The sequence below is a fragment of the Erinaceus europaeus genome, chromosome 17 (genome assembly GCF_950295315.1).
Source record: "Erinaceus europaeus chromosome 17, mEriEur2.1, whole genome shotgun sequence".
Lineage (NCBI taxonomy): Eukaryota > Metazoa > Chordata > Mammalia > Eulipotyphla > Erinaceidae > Erinaceus > Erinaceus europaeus.
This window is the reverse complement of record NC_080178.1, coordinates 79,136,291-79,156,637: the sequence shown is the minus strand read 5'-3', so window position 1 is coordinate 79,156,637 and position 20,347 is coordinate 79,136,291. Positions and strand designations below refer to the sequence as shown.

General features: G+C 42.2%; 1 protein-coding gene across 3 annotated transcripts in view; it reads left to right on the top strand.

Moving 5' to 3' along the window:
- USP47 (ubiquitin specific peptidase 47) overlaps positions 1–20,347 on the top strand; it is a 100,925-nt gene that overhangs the window by 16,751 nt on the left and 63,827 nt on the right. Inside the window, exons 2-5 of one of the 3 annotated variants that reach the window (XM_060177156.1) lie at positions 2,786–2,845; positions 9,128–9,331; positions 14,503–14,616; positions 16,594–16,732. In XM_060177156.1, the coding sequence (XP_060033139.1) occupies positions 2,786–2,845; positions 9,128–9,331; positions 14,503–14,616; positions 16,594–16,732 (517 nt within the window). The remainder of the gene's footprint in view (positions 1–2,785; positions 2,846–9,127; positions 9,332–14,502; positions 14,617–16,593; positions 16,733–20,347) is intronic. The other 2 variants (XM_060177157.1, XM_060177158.1) reach the window with 2 other exon arrangements.

The following is a 20,347-nucleotide window of genomic DNA, read 5'->3' as shown; positions in this document are numbered from 1 at the left end:
GGAGGCCGTCTTCTCCCCTCCCTGTGCCGCCGCCACCTCCTCTTAACTGTCTTTCGGTGATAGAGGCAGAGAAATACAGTGGTAAAGAGAGGGGGGAGCAGAGACACTTGTGGCCAGAGACTCTGCTGCCATCTGGGACGCTTCCTCCCTGCTGCCTGCAGGTGCTGCGGCCTGGAGACTGAGCCTGGGACCTCACACGGGCCAGGCCAGCGTGAGTGCCCAGCCCCGGGGCAGCTGTGTTAAAGCTGCCGGACGTCCTTGGTGCCTGCTTTCCATATCAGATAAACAAACTCTTCCTCATGCTTGATTAGCTGACCAGTATATGCGGCAATTGTTCACACTGCTGGTGGTTTTTCTAGAAAGTTCTCTCCCTTGTGGTCATGATTCTAGTACTGTAGTAAGTTGTGCACTAGAAATCAGATGTGCTTTTCGGTTAGCTGGCTAAGAAGCTAAATCAGAACTTACTGTGGGCTGAGAGGTAGCGCAGTGGGTAAGAGCATTGGACTCTTAAGCATGGGTTTGTTGATTCTTTTTAATATTCCCTTTTGTTGCCCTTGTTGTCTTTTTATTGTTGTAGTTATTGTTGTTGTCGTTGTTGTTGGATAGGAGAGCGAGAAATGGAGAGAGATGGGAAGACAGAGAGGGGAGAGAAAGACAGACACCTGCAGACCTGCTTCACCGCCTGTGAAGCGACTCCCCTGCAGATGGGGAGCTGGGGGCTCGAACCGGGATCCTTCATTGGTCATTGCGTTTTGCGCCACGTGCGCTTAACCCGCTGCGCTACTGCCCGACTCCCTAGCATGTGGTTTTGAGTCCCATTTCTGGCAGCACGTGAGTGATGTCTGGTTCTTTCTCTCTCCTTTTATCTTTCTCATTAATAAATAAATAAACTTTTAAAAAATGGGGGTCGGGGGAGTCAGGCGGTAGCGCAGCGGGTTAAGTGCACGTGGCACAAAGCGCAAGGACCGGCATAAAGATCCCGGTTCAAGCCCTCGGCTCCCCACCTGCAGGGGAGTCACTTCACAGGCGGTGAAGCAGGTCTGCAGGTGTCTGTCTTTCTCTCCCCCTCTCTCTGTCGTCCCCTCCTCTCTCCATTTCTCTCTGTCCTATCCAACAACAACAACATCAATAACAACAACAATAATAACCACAACAACAATAAAACAACAAGGGAGAAAAATAGTCTCCAGGAGCAGTGGATTTGTAGTGCAGGCACTGAACCCCAGCAATAACCCTGGAGGCAAAAAAAAAAACCAAAAACTTACATCTTTGGGGGCCGGGTAGTGCCGCGACCATTTAATGCACATAGTACTGAGCGCAAGGACCTGGCTTCCATCCCCTGCTCCCCATCTGCAGAAGGGAGGCTTCACAAGTGGGGAAGCAGGCTGCAAGTGTCTCTCTGTCTCTCTCCCATTCTATCTCCCCCTTCCCTCTCAATTTCTGTCTCTATTCAATAATAAATAAACAAATAATAAAAATTAAATAAAAATACCAACAGGGCTTTAATTTCTTGGGGGAATGACCTTTGAATTAAAAAAAAAATTATTAATGTCTTTTAAAAAATTTATTTATTCCCTTTTGTTGCCCTTGTTTTATTGTTGTGGCTATTATTGTTGTTATTGATGTCATCGTTGTTGGATAGGACAGAGAGAACTGGAGAGAGGAGGGGAAGACAGAGAGGGGGAGAGAAAGACAGACACCTGCAGACCTGCTTCACCGCCTGTGAAGCGACTCCCCTGCAGGTGGGGAGCCGGGGGCTCGAACTGGGATCCTTAGGTTGGTCCTTGCGCTTTGCGCCATGTGCGCTTAACCAGCTGCGTTACCGCCCACCCCACCCCCCAGTATGTTATTCTCTACTTTTATTAACCAAAATGAAAGAAAAAGCAAAATTTGTTTAGAATGTTGAATTTTGTAAAACCCAGATTTTTTTGGTCAAGAGTGTCTCTTTATTATTGTATGTTTATTTTTTTTAACTGTTGAAATACGCTGTCTCATAGTAAGGAAATATTTATATCAAAAGAATATTATCATAAGGGTTAATGCCCAGCAGCCTGACTTTAACAAAATGTAAAGTTGAAAAAAAATTAAATTTATAAACTGTCAAAATCAGGAATCTCTTGATTTCCCATGTTTATGACCTCAAAATATTTATTATATTCAATAAAGTCATATTACATGACCTCATTTGTATGTGAAATATGAAAAAACTAAACTCAGAAATAGAACAGATTGGTAATTGTCACAGGGAACTGGGGGTGGGGGAAATGATCAAAGGGAAAGAATGCTCAAAAATCCAGACTTGCGTCTTATCTGGTGTGTCCTGAGGATAGGAAGTGCAGCATAGCGCTTGGCCGTAACAATGCTGTGTTGTCATTTTGAAGCTTTCCAAGACAGTAGATCTTAAGAGTCTTTATCAGAAGAAAAGAACTGTAACTATAGTTATAATCATGTAACGACCGTACAAAGCTGATTGAAACCTATAGGATGTAAGTGTAACTTGCCAATAAAACCCAGTGTCACAGTGATGCTTAGACTTTGTGGTTTTTTTTTTTTTTTAACCAGAGCACTGCTGCTCAGCTCTGGCTTATGGAGGTGTGTGTGGGGGGAAGATTGAGCCTGGGACTTGAGAGCCTCAGGCATGGAAGTCTCTTTGCAGAACCATGATGCTGTACCCTGACCCATATACTTTGTTTTTGCAATGTTGCCTTTGGGTTAATTGGATTCATTTCACTGCCTTCTGTCTTTACCTTAAAAAATTTGTAATTTATTTTGTTATATATCATAGGATGTATTTTGGAGATGCAGACAAAATATCTTTGATGAAATGAAGAAGAAAATTTTGCAGGTAGATTGTTGATGCAATTGCTTTTATGTGGTAGTTAGCAGAACAAGTAACAGCATGCTAGGTTTTTACTTAATAACAAGGCATGCCTTAAGCTTTATGCTTGTTTGGCTCTTATTTCTACCTGATTTCAATAGTAAAGTTATCATGTGACTGTAAGTCTCAATCCTGTTTTTGGAAATGATTGAGGAAAAAGCATGTATACTGTGAAAACCATAGACCTCTTCATTTTGACTTTGGGGTAGCATAGTTGCTTTTTTTTTTTTTTAATTATAACAAAATGCCTATATTTAGGGATACCAGTGATGCTGAGATTAGATAATTTTCTATGTCAAAACCCAGGGCTCTTACCTGAAGAATCACATAAAATGATTAGTCTTCCTGGCAGTTGCATATGCATTACACACCTAAACTTTCCTGTGGTGTAGCATCATATGCCAATGTTGGTGGCATTATGACGTTTGCTTCCTTTGATTTCTGCTGTCCTCTCCCAGTGGAAAGTGGCCACATTACATCACTGAAGTTGCCAGTGGGAGGATGTGGGTGGGTTGTACCAAGAAGTACATAAAATAGACGTGTGTGTGTGTGTGTGTGTGTGTGTGTGTGTGTGTAAGTTTCTATCAGTATTTGTAATAATAGTGAAAAGAAAAAAGTCTTGAGAAAAAGTGACTCAAGAAGTGTATAGGTGAAGCACTTCCTTCACGGGTCAGTTCTTTAAGGCTTATTGACATCATGAGGGAGAGAGAAAGAAAAGCCAGCACACTCCTGGACAGTGCTGCTCTGGGGATCAAAGACTTCATTATGCTGGAAGTCCAAGGCATTTCTCTGCCCCTCCTCCCAGCTCAGAGTTGTTTTCTTCTTTTTTTTTGCTTCTAGGGTTATTGCTGGGGCTTGGTGCCTGCACTGTGAATCCACTGCTCCTGGAAATCACTTCCCCCCTTTTGTTGTCCTTGTTTATCATTGTTGTTATTACTGTTGTTGTCATTACTATCGTTGTTGGATAGGACGGAGAGAAATTGATGACAGGGGGAGAGAAAGACACCTGCAGACCTGCTTCACTGCCTGGGAAGCGACTCCCCTGCAGGTGGGGAGCCGGGGCTCGAACCAGTCCTTGTGCTTGTGCCATGTGCACTTAACCTGCTGTGCTACCATCCGGCCCCAATTGGCTAGGTTTTTTGTGAGTGGGGTTTGTGCTCTCCAGTATCTCACCTAAGATATAGGAAATGTTCCCAAGTTAAGTACACTGTAGACTTCTTCACAAAGTATACTTGTTTCTCTTATTCAGCATGGAATACCTTCCTTTCCTAAGTTAAACTTCAGTGCTGGAAATACTGCATATATGGAGACACTCTTCTCACCTGCCTCCTCCCCCTAAGAAAACAAAACCAACCCACCAACACCACCATCACAATCACTGCATCCTTCCCAGCCAGGACTTGGCGTGTGCTTACGCATGTTTGGGCATATTGTTATCTATTACTATGCAACAGCTTACCCCAAAACTCACTGACGAACAGCAGCTACTAGTTTGTTTGCAACTCCACGAGATGGAATGTAGGCAGAGGCTCAGCTTGTTACTTATCTGTTCTGTGTGGGATCATTAGTTGGCTACATTTGGCTGGTGACTAACTTTGGATGGAATGTCTAGCAAGGCATTTTTAACTTAGCAGACATCCTGACGCGGGACGCTCTACTAAGGGCTGCTTTCTCTGCAGATTGTTAGGGTGTCTTCACAGCGTGGGGGGGTTTTGGTGTGGCTGGATTTTATTGTGGCATGGGGAGGGGGGGGGGTCCTGGTGTGATTGGATTTCTTTTTGTGGTTGTAGACTTAAGGTAAGAAGGAGAAGTTGAAGAGCCACAAAACAGAAGCTGATATTTCTTAATGTATTGCTTTGAGCCACATGCTGTCACTTCTGTCACTTTTTCTTGGCCCTATCTTGTCATAAGGCCAGCCCAGATTCAAGATAAAAAAGAAGGGTAAAAGAGTGGTAAAGAATTCTTAACATCTGTGATTCACTTCAGATGAAACTTTTTTCTTCTGTATAAGTAGTGTAAATTGTGATACAGTCTATGAAGAATAACCATACGCTAGCTTTAATTACAAATAGAAAAACAGGCCAGAAGTTTGTATGTAACAGTAGCATTTACAGGTGGCTGGCTAGCTTACAGCTGACAGAAGAGCAGCACTTTTGCTTGTGAGTGTAACTTACACTAGAACTGAGTTCAGAGGTGAAATGATGCTGACCTAGAAATGCTCACAGGAGCTCAGCAGAGGCTGCAACCGTGCAGAGCAGCCCGTCTGGATAGTGGTAGTGCTAGAAATGCCCCCAGGATTAAGAACAACAAAATCACCAATGCCTTCCACTTTGAGATGTGTATAGTTTTGTAAGCATTAGTGCTTGGTAGCATATTGTAGTGCCATGTTAGGAGTTAGTGCATGCGCCTAGTAATAGAAATTTCAAGATACATTACTGATTATAATTATCAATAGTATAAAAAGTGGAAATTTCTTTTTCATAAATATCTAAGTTCATTATATTCTTCCTGGGGGAAGGATGTTAAGGCCAAAAAAAAACTCATTTATGAATGGAAATGTGGGGTCACAATGTGTTTGAGAATATTGAAGCTTTCCATGAGGTATCTTAAGAAAGCTCAACTCAGGTGGAGGCCCCATACCATGACTCTGCTCTGCTTTGCTATTAGTTTTAAGTAAGAGTATTCTTTTTTTTTTTTTTTTAATATTTTTTTTATTTTATTTATTTATTCCCTTTTGTTGCCCTTGTTGTTTTATTATTGTAGTTATTATTGTTGTTGTCGTCGTTGTTGGATAGGACAGAGAGAAATGGAGAGAGGAGGGGAAGACAGAGAGGGGGAGAGACAGACAGACACCTGCAGACCTCCTTCACCGCCTGTGAAGCGACTCCTCTGCAGGTGGGGAGCCGGGGTTCGAACCGGGATCCTTATGCTGGTCCTTGTGCTTAGCGCCACCTGCGCTTAACCCGCTGCGCTACAGCCCGACTCCCTAAGTAAGAGTATTCTTATGCTGTTTTCACACTGAATGTCTTCTAGGGTTGGTTTCCCATTCCTTTTGCATCGAGAAGTTAATTTGTCCTTTGTGTGCCGTGTTGAGATGCTATGCTGGTAGCTTAAGTGTTTCCTAATCTGTAGACCATTTACTTTTCCTATCTGTGGCATGCTATTTGTTAATCTGAGAACACTGATCAGTAGTTCTTTAGAGTGTCATAGATTAATTTGAATTGTTCCTAGTTCCAGATCTGCTGTGTTGTATATTGATGGAATTCCAGACTTTTCATTTTAATTGGAAATGTAATAAGGTGGCACCTACCTCGGTTGCCATTACTCATTAATTACTTTGCTTGGGTATATAGTAAGTCATCTCAGTCAGCTTCCCCTTTTTTTCTGTTTTATAAATAAAGCTTTTATTCTAAAAAAAAAAAAAAAAGAAAGAAAGAAAGAAGGAAAGAAATGCTCACAGGAACTCTGACGGGGCTACAGCAGAGCAGAGCAGCCTGTCTGAATAGTGCTAGCACACCAGACTTGATGCCACTGTAGAGTTGTTGCGAAAGCCAGATAAAGATTCAGCAAGATAGTATTACTAATTGGTATTATTAATCTATGTCGTCAAATTCAATGGCTAAATTAAAGAGTTAGAGTAACAGTGTTGACATGATCTATTTTTTTTTAAAGGGTGTGTGTGTGTGGGGGGAATATTGGCAGGATACGCACTAAAATGTTAGTAGTTTTCTACATATTAAGGTGATTTTCTTTTTGTCTTTTATACTTCTCAAACACAGTTTTTATATGCACAGAGTCTCTTATCATGAAAGAGAATGGCATGCATGTGATTAAATTGTAGTACATTTAGTCTTCAAATGAGATCATGCTGGAGGTGATTAAAATCTACCCACTTTTGTACTTCATATGTGGAAAATCTGGATCTATCTCCGAAATATTGCTACTAAAATCATGCAAGTATTTTGTTTGTAGTCGAATATGTTTTTAGTTGCTCACTCTTATTGTAAACCAGAGTTTGTAAAAAAAAAAAAAAAAAGGTCCCCATTATGTATTATGGGATAATACGTGAAGGAAATCCATTATGTGTGTGAGAATAACTAGTTAATTAGAGGTGCAGGCTTTTTCTTTCTGAGAGTATATTAGCAGTCTCTCCCTCCTGTTTCTGTCACCCTGCTCTTTATCCTATTATTAACTTACTTTGCTGTTGGGCTTCTGCTCCTGCACAAGTTCCTTCTGGTCTCAGCTAGAGAGAGGAGAGAGGTCACAGCAGTGGCCACCACCTGGAGCTTCTCTTCGGTGCTTTGTGCAGAGTCCCCACGTGGCAGCAGGACTCCAGCCCTGGTTTCACACACGGTGAAGCGTGTGCTGCACTCAGAGCCGCCTCCTGGCCCCTGCTGAGTTCATGTAAAAGTATTTTTCTTTTTATCTTCAAGTGACTAGTATTGGCAGTTAGTACTTTGACTGGTTAGTAGTAGCTAATGGTTTGGGTTTTTTTTTTCCTCCTGGGTTATCACTGGGGCTTGGTGCCTGCACTGTGAATCCACTGCTCCTGGGAGGCTGTTTTTTCCCTTTTGTTGCCCTGGTTGTTTTATCATTGTTGTGGTTATTATTGTTGTTATCGATATCATTGTTGGAATGGACCAAGAGAGATGGGGAAGACAGAGAGGGGGAGAGAAAGGCACCTGCAGACCTGCTTCACCGCCTGTGAAATGACCCTCTCCCCCGCCCCCGTGCAGGTGGGGACCAGCTAATGTTTTAAACATTGGAATTATTTTATAGTAGTTGATTCTTGTTCTAAAACAGATAAACCTTAATTCAGACCATCTCTTGCAAATCCCCAAGATACATATGTGACAGTGGTCAGTTATAGTAATACTGCCTCACCAGACAACAAAGCTCACGGCTACCTCAGCTTACTAAAGCGGACCATAGAGAAGTGCTCAAAGGCTTAGGTCGGAGCTGTTGTTTAAAGACAAGGCTGACGTTCTGGCGTTGGAGGGAGGTGTCCTGTTCTCTTCAGTCTAGTGGTTAATATTAATATTGCCTAGCATACAGAAGATTGGGCTTCGGTTCACGACTGGGTGGATCTTTCTTTGGGGAGCAAGAATAGAAAGGGGGTGGCCATTGCAGAGAGCACCGGTGTATATAGATCACGTCTTTGAAAAGACTGCTGATGGGGGTGATGAGGAAGGCCTCCCATTAAGTGAGGATCCACATTTGACTTTGAAAGATTCATAGTGTTAGATTTTCACTGAAAATACTATATTGGTGGTGGATTGCACCAAAGTACAGGACTCTCGAGGTGGGGGAGTGTTCAGGTCCTGGAACATAATGGCGGAGGAGGACCTCTAGGTGTGGGTTATGGTGGTAAGCAGAAACGGAGAAATGCCACACCTAGACCGACTGCTGCGTTCACCTGTTGACTACACCCATTAGTCCTCCAATAAAGAAACAAATACTATATAGGATTGAAGAAGAAGAAGATGAATACAGGGAAAATTAAACTTACCAAGATGCACTAGGTTTGGGCATGCTAGGAAGGAAATAAGTTAACTCACTAGTGTTCTTAGTGCATTACAACAAAATGAAGTGAGAATTTATGACTTATTCCAAACTATATTATTCATTGAAAAGCTTTTCCCTTGCTCCGTATTCTCCTTTTCCTGGCTGATCTGTTTGGATAAGCTTATCAGCTCCCAGCTGTCGATAGATAGGTGTGTGGCTATCTGCTCTCAGGTGGCCTTAGCATAAAGGTCGGCATGCCTGCTTACCTCTGCTCCTCATTTTTTTTTTTTTTTTTTTGCAATCTTACACATTCTTACTGCATTTTTACACAGTTCCCTTTCTTTTTCTTCAGGAAACCCAGAAATGCTCAATTTGACTGCATTAAGGAAGCAACAACACATTTTTAAGAATCAGGTTTTGTTATTTTTCAGTTGATGATTACACTGTTCTTTTGACTTGTTGACAACTGATTTGCAACCTTAAAAGGTGAAAGGAAATATTCTCAAGAAGAACTGCTGATTCTTAAGTATGCCTCAGTTTTCCCAAACACACACACACACACACACACACACACACACACACACACACACGGTGCTTTATTTGTTTGACATATTCTGCAGTGTGTTTCAAACATAATGTAACAACAGCACTACCAGCACAAAGAAGTAGATATTTGATGTTTTTTTACACTTAATCCTAGAAGTCTGGCTAATTGCAGTTTAAAATATATATTTTTAATTTCAGATAGAAAATGCTGCTGAAGAGCCTAGAGTCTTATGTATAATACAAGATACTACTAACTCAAAGACAGTGAGTGAACGGATCACTTTGAATTTACCAGCTTCTACTCCACTCAGAAAACTCTTTGAAGATGTTGCCAACAAAGTAGGCTACGCAGATGGCACCTTTGACTTGGTGTGGGGAACTGGAACCAACACTGCTGGCATGGTAAAACTCCTGGGTTTAAAACAGATTTTCTTAAGCAGCTATTAATGTTATAGTCACGTTGTTATTGCTCTTCAATTCTTGAACTTTTTCAAAACCATAAATAAAAGTGTAGGGGCCAGAGAGGTAATTTATGAGATGGGTCGTGTCCCTTGCCACGCATGTGACCTGGGTTCGAGTCTTGGCACCATGTGGGAGTGCCAACCAGCGGGCAGCTTGCGGACTTTGGTGTTTCAATGCGTGTTAGTCCAGGCAGAGGGTAGATAGCATAATGGTTATGCAAACAGACTCTTAATGCCTGAGGCTCCAAAGTCCCAGGTTCAAGCCCCCGCACCTCCAGAAGCCAGAGCTGAACAGTGCTCTGGTAATAATCATAATAAAGAATTTAAAAAAAGAAAAAAAAAGGAAGGAAGGACGGAAATGTCAGCCCAGGAGTGATAAAAGTGCTCGTGTTCAAGGCTCCCTGCCCCATAAAAAAACAAAGCCAAAATAGAAATAAATACAGTAAGAATACACCTATATGCAACTCAGTGATTAGATCTCTAATCTCCCCCATTCTAGACTTGGTGTTGATTTATGCTAAACATTGCATGATAGAATCTCATAATTTGTTACTCAACTAAGGTGGCTATCATAATAGCAATTAGAGAAAACATTCCAATATTTGCTGAATGAGATGATGACTGTCTTCCATTTTTTAATGATGCAAACAATACAAAGTCATACATATTTTATAGTCTAAGCTCTGGGTAAATAATCAGAGCAAAATGGAGTTCAAAGGCATATGTCCTCTGCTAACAGAAATCAGCTCCTAGGTAGTCCAGTGGTAGTCTCTGGTGAAGAAGAATGGTGTTACCTTAACTTGTACTTCCAAGATCTCACTGTTCAGTTGTAGAAACAGGTATATCAACAAATAACTACACGAACATGCTCTTCAGTACTAGGCTACACATGTTCCGAGTGTCCAGAAAAGGCATTGATCAGTTTTGCATGGGAGAGGGGCAAGCGTTTCTGAGTTGGTTGTTCCCAGTACTGCTACTGGGTTTTCAGAAAAATCACGACACATTTTTGCATTGAAAAACAGAAAAATAGAGCGGGGAGATAGCATAATGGTTATTCAAAGAGACTTTCATGTCTGTGGCTCTTAAGTCTCAAATGCAGTCCCCCACACCCCTGTAAGCCAGATCTGAGCAGTGCTCTGGTAAAAAGAAAACCAGAAAAATAGGCCCTGGCTTTTCTGACAGCCCAGTAGAATAGTATTATGGATAATCTTTTTGATTTCTTTCCTCAGTCCAAATTTTACCCTGCTCTTACAACTCTCTCTTAAATCATAGCATTCATCGCAGCCTAGTTCAGAATCCTCCAGTGAATGTTCTCTCTCCAGTCATTAAAAATCAGATTACCTAGATTAACATTCAAAAGAAGCTACAGTTGATCCTTTAAATACTTACACTTTATTTCCAAGCACCAAAGTAATAATTTTCTCCCTATCGCTGCGCGCTTCTTCACATTGCTCCAAAGTAACAATTTTCTCCCTGTCTCTGCGCGCTTCTTCACATTACTCCAAAGTAACAATTTTCTCCCTATCTCTGTGCGCTTCTTCACATTGCTCCAAAGTAACAATTTTCTCCCTATCTCTGCGCGCTTCTTCACATTACTCCAAAGTAACAATTTTCTCCCTATCTCTGCGCGCTTCTTCACATTACTCCAAAGTAACAGTTTTCTCCCTATCTCTGCGGGCTTCTTCACATTACTCCAAAGTAACAATTTTCTCCCTATCTCTGCGCGCTTCCTCACATTACTCCAAAGTAACAATTTTCTCCCTATCTCTGCGGGCTTCTTCACATTACTCCAAAGTAACAATTTTCTCCCTGTCTCTGCGGGCTTCTTCACATTACTCCAAAGTAACAATTTTCTCCTTATCACTGCGCGCTTCTTCACATTACTCCAGAGTAACAATTTTCTCCCTATCTCTGCGCGCTTCTTCACATTACTCCGCGCTTCTTCACATTACTCCAAAGTAACAATTTTATCCCTATCTCTGCAGGCTTCTTCACATTACTCCAGAGTAACAATTTTCTCCCTGTCGCTGCGCGCTTCTTCACATTACTCCAGAGTAACAATTTTCTCCCTATCGCTGCGCGCTTCTTCACATTACTCCAGAGTAACAATTTTCTCCCTATCGCTGCGCGCTTCTTCACATTACTCCAGAGCAACAATTTTCTCCCTATCGCTGCGCGCTTCTTCACATTACTCCAGAGTAACAATTTTCTCCCTATCTCTGCGCGCTTCTTCACATTACTCCAGAGTAACAATGTTCTCCCTGTCTCTGCGCGCTTCTTCACATTACTCCAGAGTAACAATTTTCTCCTATCTCTGCGCGCTTCTTCACATTACTCCGCGCTTCTTCACATTACTCCAAAGTAACAATTTTATCCCTATCTCTGCAGGCTTCTTCACATTACTCCAGAGTAACAATTTTCTCCCTATCGCTGCGCGCTTCTTCACATTACTCCAGAGTAACAATTTTCTCCCTATCGCTGCGCGCTTCTTCACATTACTCCAGAGTAACAATTTTCTCCCTATCGCTGCGCGCTTCTTCACATTACTCCAGAGTAACAATTTTCTCCCTATCTGCGCGCTTCTTCACATTACTCCAGAGTAACAATTTTCTCCCTGTCTCTGTGCGCTTCTTCACATTACTCCAGAGTAACAATTTTCTCCCTATCTCTGCACGCTTCTTCACATTACTCCGCGCTTCTTCACATTACTCCAAAGTAACAATTTTCTCCCTATCTCTGCGCGCTTCTTCACATTACTCCACGCTTCTTCACATTACTCCAAAGTAACAATTTTCTCCCTGTCTCTGTGCGCTTCTTCACATTACTTCAAAGCAACAATTTTCTCCCTATCTCTGCAGGCTTCTTCACATTACTCCAAAGTAACAATTTTCTCCCTATCTCTGCGCGCTTCTTCACATTACTCCAAAGTAACAATTTTCTCCCTATCTCTGCGGGCTTCTTCACATTACTCCAAAGTAACAATTTTCTCCCTATCTCTGCGGGCTTCTTCACATTACTCCAAAGTAACAATTTTCTCCCTGTCTCTGCGGGCTTCTTCACATTACTCCAAAGTAACAATTTTCTCCTTATCACTGCGCGCTTCTTCACATTACTCCAAAGTAACAATTTTCTCCCTATCTCTGCGCGCTTCTTCACATTACTCCGCGCTTCTTCACATTACTCCGCGCTTCTTCACATTACTCCAAAGTAACAATTTTCTCCCTGTCGCTGCGCGCTTCTTCACATTACTCCAGAGTAACAATTTTCTCCCTATCGCTGCGCGCTTCTTCACATTACTCCAGAGTAACAATTTTCTCCCTATCGCTGCACGCTTCTTCACATTACTCCAGAGTAACAATTTTCTCCCTATCGCTGCGCGCTTCTTCACATTACTCCAGAGTAACAATTTTCTCCCTATCTCTGCGCGCTTCTTCACATTACTCCAGAGTAACAATGTTCTCCCTATCGCTGCGCGCTTCTTCACATTACTCCAGAGTAACAATTTTCTCCCTGTCTCTGCGCGCTTCTTCACATTACTCCAGAGTAACAATTTTCTCCCTGTCGCTGCGCGCTTCTTCACATTACTCCAGAGTAACAATTTTCTCCCTGTCGCTGCGCGCTTCTTCACATTACTCCAGAGTAACAATTTTCTCCCTGTCGCTGCGCGCTTCTTCACATTACTCCAAAGCAACAATTTTCTCCCTGTCTCTGCGCGCTTCTTCACATACTCCATGCTTTTGATTTTATGGCCTTTCTGAAATATTAGTCACTGCTGCTTTGTTTTCCAGAAAAATGTTTCTAATAATGGAAAAAGAAATAGCGCTTACTTTCCTCCTTGGAGGCCCAGTTTTCATAGACTCCACAGTAGAGCTAAAGATGTGTGTTATTGTTCCAGTTACATCTAAAATTAATCTTTTTGCTCTCTACTGCATAATGCACTTGTTCAGCTGTCCCTTGTGAATTTGATCAGTGAAATTGTTAGTCCAGCAGGATAGACAGGTAAAAGTAGTATTCAGTCTGAGCATTTGTCACTCTATATAAATATAACTTGTAAATACAGATACATTTTCGATATGTGAGCTGAGGTCTGGGTGAATGGACTTAAAGTTTACATAGCACTGTCGCTCATTCACTGAGTGCATCAGAATGACATCTGGCGGTTAAAGCTGAGACTGTTCTGCCAAGTAGAAGAGGCGCAGACTAAGTATCTTTGTTTTTATATTTTTTATTTATTTATTTATTCATTCATTCATTCCCTTTTGTTGCCCTTGTCGTTTTATTGTTATAGTTATTATTGTTGTTGTTGTTGGATAGGACAGAGAGAAATGGAGAGAGGAGGGGAAGACAGAGAGGGGGAGAGAAAGACAGACACCTGCAGACCTGCTTCACCGCCTGTGAAGTGACTACCCTGCAGGTGGGGAGCCGGGGGCTTGAACTGGGATCCTAACTGGTTCTTGCGCTTTGTGCCACGTGCACTTACTACCGCCCGACTCCTCCACCCTTTGTTTTTAAGGATTATGTGTCTCAAATATTTTAAGTTTCAAGATGTAGTCATTTCGATTCCTCCTGGATTCTGGCAGTAATAGATGCCATTCACTAGAACAGGATTTCTCTGAAGGGGTCTTTCTGGTGGTGCACATGATGTCATGCTGCATGATTATTCTAGCCGACTTGTTTATCTGGAAATTTCCATTCTATTCATATTTAAAGACATGCTCCACTGTCTTTAGTTGTAAAGTTTATATAGTTTATTTTCATGCAAATCCATTAGCTACTATACTGCCTACACTTTAAATAACATAGAAACACAAACATTGAGGGTCACTGTATGTGTGTGTGTCTGTCTGTCTGTCTTAGATTACTTCTTCCTTTCCTCTCTTAAGTTTTAAGATATTGAGAAATAAAAATGTCTAGAATAATTGCCACTGTAACCAACTCAGTTCATGATTAGATGAATTATTCCAATTCTAGATGAATATGACTACTCTATTTAAAAGAAAAATACTGTTTGTAACCCAAATTTAGAAATGTGCTTATTTGTTGTATTTTATTTTATTTTGTTTTTTACAATTAATGTTTCTAATGATCTGAAATGGTACTTCATCTTCATAGGCTCCACTGGATCACACCAGTGACAAGTCTCTTCTTGATGCTAATTTTGAACCAGGAAAGAAGAACTTTCTGCATTTGACAGATAAAGATGGTGAACAGCCTCAAATACTGCTGGTAAACTATTAAGAAAGTCTACATTCACAATTTCGGTGTACTGTCATGTACTGGTCAGGAAGCAGTTTCCCAGAGAAAGGAGAGGTGTTCATAGTTTATGTGCGACCAACACTTTTCCTGTTTCCGCTGGTGTACTGTGTGTGTGTGTGTGTGTGTGTAAGTGGCAGAGGGCAGGCAGTCTAGCGCACTGGGACATGTGGTTGTGCTGAGCATGCACAGTAGTGCAGTCTGTGCACAGTTGGTTGCCGCACTGGGATGGAGGTTGCTGTCTTCACCACCTTGGGCGGTGGGGGGAGACCAGTATCCTGCTGTGTTTGATTGGCCTTCCCTTTGCTTAGTTTACATTCATTGGGTTGCTGGACATGTTGTACCATTTCAGTATTTGAGAGGAAGGACGGACTCCCCCCCCAAACGCCTCTGCTCTGCCATTTCTGCCTCCTCCATACTTTAGAATGACTCGTTTTGCTTGCTTGTTTGTTTTGGTATTATCTCTTTTATTTATTGGATCGTGACAGCCAGAAATCGAGAGGGAAAGGGGTGATAGTGGAGAGAGACAGGGGCACCCGCAGCCCTGCTTCACTGCTTGTGAAGCCTTCCCCCCACCAGGTGGGGACTGGGGGCTCGATCCCCGGTCCTTGTGCATTGTAGCACATGCACTCAGCCAGGTGCGCCACCAGCTTGGCCCTGAATGGCTAGTTTGTGTGTGATAAGCTTTATTTATATCTCAGCCTCCAGCCACAGTTGTAGCTCAGTAAGTTTTCCTGTCTGGTCTAGTGAGCTTAGAGATCATCAGATCGGAATAACTTGTGATTTGAGGAGCAGTCACCAAAAGAATCTGACTTGTGCAAGTTAAATGATCAAATCCAGAGTGCTTTTGTAGTCTCTGATCATTTTCGGCATTTACCTCACTCACAGGAAGGTTGTTTCTGCAGACAGTAGGCAGCGATCTATCCCATTCAATAGTCAGTGAGTGTCTCCTGCTTGCCAGGCCTCCTGGGCAGGTGGACATGCAGACTACTGAGGGCTGTCTTACCAAGGAGTGACAGTGGCATCCCTGAAAGACTGACACTCTAGATCTCTTCTCAAGTAGACAGCAGTTTGAGAGAGGACTAAAGAAAATCGAGTGAGTGAAGACATTGAGCGGATGGGGGTAGACAGCATGATGGTTCTGCAAAGAGATTCTCGTGCCTGAGGCTCCAAAGTCCCAGGCTCAGTCCCCTGCACCACCATAAGCCAGAGCTGAACAGTGCTCTGGTATTTCTCTCTCTGAAAAATAAAATATTTAAAAAAAGAGGCAGTCACACCTCCCAGTTGTACATTGGGCATCTTTCAAACTTTCTACAGGAAATGCCGATGGGTGTACTTACTCCTTAGAAAGTCCTGGTGTTGAGCTGGCCAGATAGCGCATCAGGACAGTATACCTGCTTTGCCATTTGTCACCGGGTTTGAGCCCAACTCCCACTGTACTGGAAGAAGTTTCAGTGCTGTTGCATCTCTCTCTGAAAAATTCAGTTCAGTGACCATATGAACGGGAAATAAAGTTGTAGAGGTAACAGTGATAATGCTGGGAGTTGGGCAGTAGTGCAGCGGGTTAAGCGCAGGTGGTGCAAAGTGCAAGGACCGGCATAAGGATCCCAGTTCGAGCCCCCAGCTCCCCACCTGCAGGGGAGTCGCTTCACAGGCGGTGAAGCAGGTCTGCAGGTGTCTGTCTTTCTCTCCCCCTCTCTTCCTTCCCCTCCTCTCTCCATTTCTCTCTGTCCTATCCAACAGTGACAACATCAGTAACAATAGTAGTAACTACAACGATGAAACAACTAGGGCAACCAAAGGGAATAAATAAATATTTTTAAAAAATTAAAAAAATAATGATAATGCCTTGTCTTTTTTGTTTTTTCCCATTGTCTCATTGAATACTAGGTCATTTTTCATTCTTTCAGCAATATTTGCCTTTCATTAAATTCTTTGATTGAATTTTAGGAGGACTCCAGTGCTGGAGAGGACAGTGTTCAAGACAGAGTCATAGGCCCACTTCCAAGAGAAGGTTCCGTGGGCTCGACCAGTGATTATGTCAGCCAGAGCTACTCCTACTCAGCCATTCTGAATAAGTCAGAAACTGGTAAGATGTGTTAAATCGTAATTTTATAAAATTACATGATATTGGATCTAGAGAGATCCTGGAGGTCAGAAATGGCCTCATCGTCTCATGGGTTAGAAACAGACTTAGGCCAGGTTGAGCACACGCCACATACACAGGCTCCTACCTGCCCCGCCACAGGGGAAGACTCTTCAGTGGTGGAGAGCGCTACAGGTTTCTCTCTGGCTAACTTTCTCTCTCTCTCTCTCTCTGTCTCTCTCCCCCTTCCCTCTCAGCTTCTCTCTGTCTCCAGTAAGGACAGCAGGGAGGGAGGAAGGGAAGGGAGGAACGAAAAGAGACCCAGAGCAAGATCACTAGTTAGCAGACGCAGAGTTAGAAATAAAACATGGGCACTGTTTCCATCAACTTACTTTGTTTTATTATATTGGGGAAAAAATTTTTTTGATGATTTCTATTTTGAATTTAGTCTTAAATTTTGGAGCTGACTGCCTCTGGGAAGGAATGTCTCTTTCAGAGTAAAGTGAGCTAGATGAGGCAGAACTATCTTATTGGGAGTCAGGCGGTAGCGCAGCGGGTTAAGCACAGGTGGCGCAAAGCGCAAGGGCCAGCATAAGGATCCCAGTTCAAGCCCTGAGTTCACCACCTGTAAGGGGGTCGTTTCACAGGTGGTGAAGCAGGTCTGCAGGTGTCTGTCTTTCTCTCCCCCTCTCTGTCTTCCCCTCCCCTCTCCATTTCTCTCTGTCCTATCCACCACCAACGACAACAATAATCACTACAGCAATAAAACAACAAGGACAATGAAAAGGAATAAATAAATATTAAAAAAACTATCTTATTAGACCTAGTGTGCTATTTTTTAGTTCACTCATATGTTGGAAATCAATCATGTAATTAAAAAGTTCTCAAAATCAATGTAGATTTTTGAACTTTTGTCAGTTGACCTGATAAAATTGCAGTAACTGTAGTGAATGTTACATTTTGATAACATTATATCACAGATTAGTTTATTGCTTAAATCACGATCTAGATACTTTGATGTTCGGTTTCATCTTACAATAAACAGTTTGTTCATGTTGAGAGAAATTGAAACTTAGGTCCAGAGAGCAGATTGCTGATGCGATTTCATGTTAGGTATGGCTTCAGAATGTCACTGTAGAACTTCAGAGGAGTTGATTTTAACTGTAACATGTAAAGTCTTTTGTAAATGAGGTCTCGAATAAATAGTATTGCAGGTTTTGTTTGAATGTTACCTGTAATATGAAATTTACTATATTTTGGAATTAAGATATGAAACGGGCCAGGTGGTGGCACATCTGGTTAAATGCACACATTACAGTGCATAAGGACCCAAGTTCAAGACCCCGGTCTTTCTGCAGGGAGAAAGCTTCACAAGTGGTGAAGCAGGTTCACAGGTGTCTCTCTGTCTCCTCTCCCCTCTCTCCTTTCCCTCCCCATCCCTCTCTCCTCCCCTTTTTCCTCTCCTCTCCCCTCCTCTCACCTCCTTTTTTTATAAGTAAATAAAAAAAAAATATATATATATATTTTTAATTTATTTATAAAAAGGAAACACTGACAAAACTATAGGACAAGGGGGTACAACTCCACACAATTCCTACCACCAGAACTCCGTATCCCCTCCCCTCCCCTGATAGCTTTCCCATTCACTAATGCTCTGGGTGTATGGACCCAGGGTCATTGTGGGAATAAAAATATTCTTAAACAGACATAAAACAGTTTACTCATAGCTCATCATTTGTGTAGGCTTTTGATGATTTTGCCCCCTTTCGGGAAAAACTGATATAATCTGTTCATGTTTGTCAAAGGAACATTTTTTTAAAAGAATTTATTTATTTATTCATCCATCCATCATTCATTCATGAGAGAGAAAGAACCAGACACCACTCTGGTACATGTGCTGCTGGGGATTGAACTCGGGACCTCATGGTTGAGAATCCAATGCTTTATCCCCTGCGCCACCTCCTGGACCACCAAAGGAACATTTTTATTAGTAGAACTTGTTGGTGTTTTTTTTTAAATTTTTAAAAAACTATATTTATTTGGTAGAGATACTCATGAATATAGGGGAAAGGAGCAGTCGATAGGGAGAGACACAGTGACACCTACAACCCTCTACTTCAGCACTCGCAAAGCCCCTCTGCAGGTGGCCGGGTCCTATGCATCCTGCCGTGTGTGTGTGTGTGTGTGTGTGTGTGTGTGTGTGTGTGTGTGTGTGTGTGTGTATGTGTGTGTTGAGTGCGCATGAGTGAGTGTGTGTGTGTTGAGTGCGCATGAGTGAGTGTGTGTGCGTGTAAGTGTGTGTTGAGTGCGTGAGTGCATGTATGAGTGAGTGTATGTGTGTGAGTGTGCGTGTGTATAAGTGTGTGTGTTCAAGTGAGTGTGTGTGAGTGTGAGTTTGTGTGTGAGCGTGAGTGCGTGTGTGTGTGTGATTGTGTGAGTGTGTGTACTCTATCAGTTGCCTCACCACCCCGCCCTCACATGCTGTGCTTTGCTTCATGTGCCAGACGCTGATAAGGCTGTTCTCTGCTGCATTATCAGAGTGGTGATTTCCCACTTTTATTTAAGAAAGAAGACGTTGGGGATTCTTGATTCAGGCACTTCTCCCCAAAATACTGACTCATATGCTCAGGAGCAGGCTGGACACATTACATTTTTGCCTATATGAGTGCTCTAAGTTACTCTGAAGTGGTTAGAATACTTTAAGAAAGCTCAAGATTCAACAGATCAGGAACTTTGTATTCTGACAGCTAAGTTACGCCTTTACTTGAAACTGATTTACAGAATTTCCACTTTGTTATTTTATTGCCCGGCATTCTGATGACTTGAATTCTTTTCCCTTTTCTAATTTATACAAATATAGTAGTGCGCATTCATTGCCATACTGTGAAGTGAAGAAAGTGTTAATCACTGACAGAAACTACTTAGTATAGTTTTGCTTATTTTTGCCTAAAGTTTCTTCCATGTGTACACTTAAAAAGTCAGAGGAGGGGCTGGGCGGTAGCACCGTGGGGTGAGTGGTGAAACAGGCCTGCAGGTGTCTTTCCTTGTCCGTCTTCCCCTCCACTCTCGATGTCTCTCTGTCCTATCCAACGCCAACCACAGCAATAATAACGAGAAGACAACAAGGCAACAAAAGGGGGAAAATAGCCTCCAGGAGCTACTCAGTCATAGTGCAGGCACTGAGCCCCAGCGAAAACCCTGGGGGTAACAGAAAAAGGAAAGTCATGTTTTGAGAAAAAAAATTGTCTATGTTTTCTACTTAATGCTTTGCAAGCAACATTTTTTTCAGCACTATTAATAATTTAATTAGGGCGTTAAATGACTGAACAATCTATCATTGTATGTTTTAGATATTTAAACTCTAGGTATGACTGATGCTTTGATGAACTTCTACATAGGATTTATTTGGATTTTGGATTATTTTCTTAGGGCAGCTTCCCAGAAACTGAATTCCTAGGTTTTATTATTTATAGAGAGCTCTCCTGAAAGGGAATTCCCTAGACAGCGGACCTGCTTTGTCAGGCAGACACCCCACAGTGAGCCTGGTGCCGCAGTCCTGGAAGCAGCCTCTCGTCCTGAGGCATCTTTTCATTTGTCCTGCCATCTGTTAGATTTTCT